General features: G+C 41.9%; 1 protein-coding gene across 1 annotated transcript; it reads right to left on the minus strand.

Annotated features, from left to right (window-relative positions):
• Positions 1–258: 258 nt before the first annotated feature.
• dis3 (DIS3 exosome endoribonuclease and 3'-5' exoribonuclease) lies at positions 259–8,008 on the minus strand. The gene is made up of 21 exons (XM_030441788.1): positions 7,364–8,008; positions 6,763–6,920; positions 6,444–6,640; positions 6,187–6,260; positions 5,898–6,065; positions 5,499–5,663; positions 5,153–5,266; positions 4,854–4,991; positions 4,595–4,741; positions 4,358–4,474; positions 4,172–4,273; positions 3,870–3,934; positions 3,272–3,356; positions 2,998–3,125; positions 2,643–2,729; positions 2,354–2,510; positions 1,786–2,000; positions 1,433–1,601; positions 1,072–1,230; positions 849–971; positions 259–621 (listed from the first exon to the last, which is right to left on the minus strand). Exons 1-21 carry the CDS (start codon positions 7,580–7,582, stop codon positions 553–555), a joined length of 2,856 nt encoding a protein of 951 aa, XP_030297648.1. The 5' UTR covers positions 7,583–8,008; the 3' UTR covers positions 259–552.
• Positions 8,009–8,024: the final 16 nt, after the last annotated feature.

The following is an 8,024-nucleotide window of genomic DNA, read 5'->3' on the forward strand; positions in this document are numbered from 1 at the left end:
TGTCAGTTTGATTATCGTAAATTCTGTTTTTCTTTATGACAAGAGCATACTTTTGCCTAGCAACAGACACAACTAATGAATGGGCTGATTAGCAAAAATGACCAAAGGGCTGAAATAAGGTTGTTAAAGGGCTGCCGGTTGAATACATCTGCAGTAGACAAAAACAACTTGTTCTGAGCCGCGTGTTATGAACCATTCTCTGTACAAATACATCAAGTTTTACAGATGATTCATGATGAGTCAACAGAACACACAAAACCGAATGGATAAAAACACTTTAATGACTGAGTCATCTATTAGACTTATTTGACAGGTTACAATGCATTTATGACTGGCAGTCTCTTGCACCTGTCTAGTTCGCATATTATAAAATGACAGTATGAACAGAGCGGCTTCACTGTGGAAAATGTATTAAAATAGATAAACCAGCTCATAACAGTTAATTGTGTCGTCCATCAGAGAGTCCAAACTGGTTCTTTCATAGACGTATTCTATTTCCTGATCTAGAAGATCAGCTGGTGGTTCGGGGGATTTGCTGCGCTGCTTTCTGTGTCAGCGGTCCAATTTTGGTTTCTTGGCCTGTGGTCCAACATCTGGGGCTGGAACGCTCACACCAGGGATCTAAAATAAAAGACAATTAGCGGCTTTTAACAAAATGCTGGCAATTTTGAGAAAATTTAGCAAATTCTGCTCTTAGGAGTAACTGAAAACAAGATGTAAAAGTTCATCAATCCAAGCCAAATAATGCCAGCTGTTAGCAGAAGCACAAAACATAATATAACATGTCATATCTTACTCTATAACTAAAGATGTAAAGGTATTGATAATGGAGTTCCTTCAGTCCTTACCACAGGTTCAATCAGAGCCATGCGGATCTTCTGATGCTGAACATTGGAGGCATCTAGGCTGATGGTGACCTTCACCTTGTCAAATATGCAGAAGGTGTGCTCCTCTACCTTCAGAGAGGGAACCTAAACACACATATAGAGGGGTTTATTACAGTCCTCCTATGGGTTTAGTTTATCAGTGCTGATCTAAACATCTATGAGGAAGAATAAATTGTGTATGCACCTCTTCATCAAAAACAAGGTTTGGGGCTGCCTTGTCTTTGGTGTCAAAGAAGACCGTTCCCTCCAGGCCAAACTTTGGGATGAGTACGATGATTGCGTTCTTCCTCACAAACAGAACGAATCCCTCTTCGTTCAGGATGCCTCGGCTCTTGAAGAACAACTGGAACGAGATCATTTGTATTAAAAGTCTTGACTCATGCAGTATGATAGCTCAAGCCAAAAGGTTTGTGGAGTTACAAAGTGACATGATGCCAATTCTCACAAATTCAGTCAAAATCATAACAGTTCAAGACAGTGAGGTTTGGTTTTTACGGCCAAAACAAGTTCACAGACATCAAACCAGTGTGTCTATATGAGTTTACCTGTGTGTGGAAGGCCACGGACGCCCTCTGTGCATACTGAGACATTTTATGTCTGTAGTTGAGGTTGTTAGACAGGGCAGACTGCTTATGTTTGTCCATCAGATCTGGGTAGGTGCTGTCTGCTCCTATGGCCACAGCAAGCAGGCGATGTACTATAATATCTGCGTACCTGTGTAGGACAGCAGATGACCGGGGTGGAAGAAGGGAGGAGGTTGAGATAAAGAGATACAGGGAAAAATATGGACAAGATGAGGTTTGAAAGAACTATAGCGTACGAATTGTGAGCATCTCTTTGTTATAAAGGCCGGACCCAACATATTTAGTCAATGTGTGCCGAGTGTCTGTTTTCATACCTCCTAATAGGTGATGTGAAGTGTGTATAAATGGGTGAAGCGAGGCCGTAGTGGTGGAAATCGCTGTCCATGCCAGAACAAAAATAGACAGCCTGCATCATGCAGCGAGTGGCCAAGATGCGCAGTAGCGTGTTAAAGTACGGGAAGCCGTCCACTTTGGCCACGTCCAGGGAGTCAGCCAGTGCTTTGGCCGAGTCTGTGTGGATCTCCACTTCCTTAAAAAAACAAAAAAAGGGAAACAAAATGCAATGTATTAATAGCAGGAATCATGGGAATTTACACAGGTATTTTGTTTTATCTACTATCATTTGCTAGAACCTACTGCATAAAATAAAAGTTGTCCCTTAAATGTTGGTATAGCTGATTGAATCACTGAACAAATCATAGATGGGGACAACGATTCAGGGGTCTGACACCAGCGTAAAATGTAAATCAGCCTACATTTTAGATGATGCTATCAATTAATAGACACCATCCTCGACTCATAACAAGGCAAGTGAATTCAATTTGCTCAAGAAACAAGCATATAACTTGAAAACCAATGCAATGACCATCTGTCTCCGCTCACCTTGGACTTTGCAGCCTTGAGCAGGATGTCGTAGTTAGACGGAGGCGGCGGTGGATGTTTTCTCAGCATGGCACAGTCTGGAAATTCATCGTAAATCTTCTGGGCGACGGAAATATTGGCCAGCAACATGAACTCCTCTACCATGGAGTTTGTCTCCCTTATAACCAAGAGACGAGTGTTTAAATATGTCTGAAACACGGTGTGACACACACAAAAAATAGCTTGTGGCGCCGAGGGTTTTACAAAAAGATCCTGTGGAGGCTCCTATTTGAAATATTACGGTACTTACATGAGTTCTTTGGTCTGGAGGTCAATGGGGTCGTGGGTTTCACTGTCGATGTGGAAACGGACCTCTAAAGATGACAGCGTCAACGCCCTGAAGGATATCAAACACAACACAACTCATGTTAAATACAGACAGTTTAAACAGCTATAGAGTTCATTCCTCATATCTCCTCATTGTTTTTCCCAAATGCTGTCGATCTGAATTCAAGTTCTCTCTCAAGTTCTTGATTTCTCATTTAAAAAAGGTAATCGAGCCGTGAATAGATGATTAAAATCTCAAACCTACAGGATTTTTCTACCCATATCCCATTTTGTAATCTGTTCTTATGCCTGTACTGCTCCCAACTGTCAGTCTTTACCCTTTCTCTATCCTCTGTTTCTTCAGGATTTTGGCCAGTTTGTTGAGACCCCGTAAGCTGTTCGTGATGTCGTCATTCATGCTGGTGTCATCAATCCGCATTTGGGCCTCAGCGTAGGTCAAAGAAGCCTGAACCAGATTGAACAGAAGAGGGCAAAACAAGGAAACATAAATACAACAAACTTTCTGGAAATTATCTTGACCATGAAAATGTACGTCTTATGTCTATTATTATTTTATGCAATAATATTTTCTGTCACTGTATGACACTGTACCTTAGAGTTAATGACGCTTTTTGTGAACCGGGTCTTCAGAATTTCAGCCTTGTGGTTCATCTCCCAGATACATGAGAAAGCCAACCTGGTGAAAAAAAACATTTAAAAAAATTATATTTTAACTGCATTCAGTGAACATCAGCTGGACTGTCAAACATTTAGCACTGATGATACTGATTATTGTGTATGTTCTCCAGGGTTCGTACACATTTTTCAAGGTCAAATTCAAGCACTTTTCAAGCACTTTTAAGGGTCATTTTCAAGATTTTCCAGCACCTTATTGCTGGGGTAAAATACGTATCTACAGGAATATATACATACACTCGTGATTTTTTTCTTCACTTTTTATCACAATTATGTACATTGTATTATGCTGTAAACATCTAAAATTATGTTTCATAATAGCAAAAACTTCAGAAATTAATTATCCAGTCTGATCCCAATTTTGTGAAAGACACAGAGTTTTAATGTCAAGCACTTTCAAGCACTTAAACTAAAATCCAAGCACTTTTCAGACCTTGAAAACGCAACATTAAAATTCAAGCACTTTCAAGGATTTCAAGCACCCGTACGAACCCTGGTTCTCTCTTGTCCTCACCTTTCCACATTTGAGCGCAGTGAACAAAGATTGGAACTGAGCAGCTCAGGGACCATGTCTATTCTCTGATGGAAACAAAATCAAACACAAAATGTGACTTCATTTAAGTCTAACGTGCCGATAATGGCATCAACATGCAAAAAGTCAACAAGCCAAATAGGTGTTTAAACTTTCAAATATTCAACTACACTGTTCACATTAAGTGCCAACAACTTTTTCGAAATCTAAAAATCAGAAGGTCTATGGATTCTTTCTTTTATTGAATTATTACATTTTATGTTGGTAATTATGTTTTCCCTTACTTTGCCACACAAGTACACAGTGGTGCCGCGGTTCGCAGCCTCTTTGTCCAAAGCGTTGCCAGGTCTGATGAAATGACTGACATCAGCGATGTGGACGCCCACCTACAGAAAACAAACATGCTATGAAATACAGACACAAGTAACTTACTGCTGTTAACTTATAATGTACGTGCACAATATGTTTACCTCAAGGTTTCCATTTTCCAGCTCTCTACAGTGAAGAGCATCATCTATGTCTGTACATCCTGGAGGGTCCACACTGCACACCGTCAGATTCCTCAGGTCCTCTCTTCTCACCATGTCCTTTAAAACACACACATTCACATAAATACATACACAGACCTACACATATGTGCTTTCAAACAATCAACAAAGCTGTGACTATAATACTGCTCAGTGTGTCTCAAGAAAAGCTGCTATTACCTCTGGTGTGATGGCCCACGGCATCTTGGGAAGGAAACTGAGCACAGCCTGAGAGAAGGCCTGGTGTGGGACGTCATGCTCCAGGAGCAGCACCTCCTGCTCTGTGTCCTTCTCCCCTGCACTTCCCAGACTACGCACAAAGTGACCCTGAAAGAAGAGGGGGAAATGATCTTTCCAGTTGGACAGACTTGGCATATTTGTGCATATTATTACATGTCACGATTCAAAGATGTGACATTCTGAAGAGGTTCCAACTCACATTTGGGTATCTGGAGTGTTTGGGCCAGCCATCGATGGCAACCATGATCCTCTGGCCTGCCAGTGTGGCAGCCTGACGCGTTTCAATGCGAATGCGGGGGATACGGCGGTCTGCTGGGGTGAAAAGATGGCGGGTTGACTGAATGAAAAAGGAGAGAAAAGGGATAGTCAACGCTGAGGGTAAGAGGAAAGGAAGTAGACGGTGTGTAATATATGCATACAAGGAGATTAATAAATTCAAGTTGAAATGTTTATGATATGACAAACAGACATGTATGACATGTAGCAGTCTAGACGTACCTCTTTAATCTGGGCGACATTGAGCATGCCACAGAATGGCCTCCAGCTCCTTTTAATTATTCCCACTACTTTCCCTGTGGGCTTCCTGGCTGCCTCAGCTGCCAATATCCTCAACTGCTCAGACACAGAAAAAGAAGTCTTTAAGATACTGTAGCTACAAAGGCCAAATCATGGATGTCACTCAGTCAAAAGGTAAAAAAAAAAAGTAGAGGCACGCTTTTTGTTTTGCACCCAAATACTATCCCACAACACATCCTGCACATTTATTCTTATTATAAAAAGAGAAACAACATACGCCCTCCTCCAGCTGTAAGTAAAGGTAGTCAATTCAGATTCCCAAACTCACCTCTTTCTCCTCGTCCTCTTCTTCAGCATTATCGTCCTTTGCTGCGCCTTCGTCCTGCAGCACGACTGAGGAGGGCGCCACCCACTGATCCCGCGGCAACAGCTGCACAGCAACCACATCCTGGTGCACTGCTCTGTTGAGGTTCTGAAGACCCTGGAGGAGAACCTGGCAGCAGGACGAAGGGACAGCACAGAGCTTAAAACAAATGCAGCCACTTTACTTTATTTCAAACTGTCAATTAATTTGTAGTTATTCTTCTAACTAGTAAACTACATCTCCACACAACCTGATAAATTCTCACCCACACCCAGGTGAGGTTTTGGAGATCCTTAAAGTTCCAGGTTTTGGATAATTGTTCAAAAAAATATTGTCCATTCACAAACAAATGTACAAACACACCTCTGTGCTGTCTTCTCCCTCTCCCTGGACAAAGACTGTGGCCTCCAGATAGTTGTCCCTGCTGGCCCTAAAGGTGCCCTGAAGGAAGGAGCCGCTCTTAATTCCTGCTTGGATCTTGGATAGTGGGAGATGCTCTGGGAATAACACCTTACTGCTGGTGATCTCATTCTGGCGGAGGAAAGAAAAACACATCAGTGAAAGGAGAGAGGATGTGATATCCCATAGATCATAGGCAAAAAGAAAAGACATATGTAAATGGAGGATAGAGATAAAAACAAAAAGTGTTTACCTTCTCATCATTGGATAAAGCCAGATGATCCACAAGCTCAGGATTCGCTATCAGACTCTTGATGTACTCTTCACCTAGAATGTAAGTGAATAAATGCCTGTAAGTGATACATGCAGCTGATGCTGTTTACAATGGAGGCTTTTACAAAAAAATGGATGATGGTTATGTTCTTGATATAAGGAGCTTTTCTTACTAATCTCTAATACACTGCTACAATGGCCCACGATAATTTCTTTCTCTGAAGAAAGACAGCTTACATTTGTACACCAGCAGGCCGTTGTCTTCTGCTTTCTGCTTGTTCCCTTGGTCATTAGTGAGGAGGACCACCTTGAGGCCATCAGCGCCAGTCTCGGACGTCTTCAGGTGCTGGCTGTACCATTTTGATGCCATGCGGATTGCGCGGTCGTTCCGGTCATTCGCGCTCTCACCTGGTTCTCGTTCAATGAATGTCTCTCTGAAAAAATGTGTAACAGTCACAAGTATATCACAAAGGAATACTGTGTGAAGGGGAATGTGAGTTGTAACTTTATCTGCAACTGGCCAATGTATACTGTAATACCGTATACTGCTTTGTACCTGTGGTGTTCATTGGTAAAGGTGTAGAAGTGTTTCTCCTTCTCATGTACGATGTCCTTCAGGCGTTTATAGACTGGTGCACTGCGGTGTCGTACCTCCTGCAGCACGGTCTGAAGGATGATCACATTGCGAATCACAGGATCTTCCAGCACGTCAATCTGCAGGACACAGAAATTGTAAACATGAGATGGAAGAGAATCAGAACTGTTCAGAATCAGGAGCAAAGGTTCGATGAGTGGAAATTTAAAAAAGTGATATGTGTTATCACATTGCCTAAATCTATGTTAGAACTCTACTGCATAACTTTATTAACAGATTCATATAATAGCCATGAAAAGAAACACAAAGCAGAATATATAACTAAGGTTATTCAAGACTGCTATTAATTCAAAAATATCTATCATAACGTTGATTAGCCACAGTTATGCACTAGACACTGTCTTATTGCTGTGTTATCATGAAAGGCACAACCTGTGACTAGAAGACGAGATTTACATGTCTAGATGGCTGGTGTCATCACATTTGACTGCTAGGTTGATCCAAAGCCACACACATGAAATTGGGAATTCCAAGAGAAGCAGAAACTCTTCATCATGTTTACCTGATGCAGCACCACATTCGTGTCAGGGATCAGATAATGTGGATAAGAGCACAGGCTGCTCTCAATACACGCGTCTCTCTGCAGCACCGTGGACTCCTGTTTGCATTCAGTGCACACTTCGCTTCCGCACCAAATATCGTCTCTCAGATAATGTTCGCGCACTATCTTCATCACCCCACCTGACCGGGTCTTCTTAACGAAGGTTTTAGATTTCAACATGACGACGATAAAGAGCCTCAGAAGGTTAAATCCCGATGTTTTTATCTTACCATTGACTGTACGCAGTCAGCTAGCTACCCATGTGTAAACCCACTGCGTTGGCCGACAAAAACCTTTCCGAGAAAGTCGGCTTTCATGAGTTATTTGCCTTACGTACACTTCTTTTACGTGAATCTATATTTAGAGACAGTGTCGTAAAAACAACGGACACGTTTACGCATGCGGATACAACGTCAATTCACGTTTTTGTTTAAAATAAAGTTAAAGTCCGTGTTAAATGGTTGTTGCCCATCTAATTCTTGCTCGATGAAAACAAAGCAGAAGAAGTCTGCTTGGTCGGCTTGATACGAAGTAATTCAGCTTACAGCGCCCCAGTGCGGCAGGAGGTGGTGCTGCATGTCCAGTGCATTGTAATGAGTGGACGTTGGTTGCACTGCACGTT

The sequence above is a fragment of the Sparus aurata genome, chromosome 15 (assembly GCF_900880675.1).
Source record: "Sparus aurata chromosome 15, fSpaAur1.1, whole genome shotgun sequence".
Taxonomy (NCBI): Eukaryota; Metazoa; Chordata; class Actinopteri; order Spariformes; family Sparidae; genus Sparus; species Sparus aurata.

What these genes read in the sequence shown, in the direction of transcription:
- dis3 (XM_030441788.1), bottom strand. Translation starts at nt 7,582, where the DNA reads ATGTTGAAATCTAAAACCTTCGTTAAGAAGACCCGGTCAGGTGGGGTG. An exon ending in CGTGGGCCATCACACCAGAG is followed by an intron (nt 4,475 to 4,594) that starts GTAATAGCAGCT and finishes TGTGTTTTAAAG; the next exon opens with GACATGGTGAGAAGAGAGGA. An exon ending in CTGTGTACTTGTGTGGCAAA is followed by an intron (nt 3,935 to 4,171) that starts GTAAGGGAAAAC and finishes TGTTTCCATCAG; the next exon opens with AGAATAGACATGGTCCCTGA.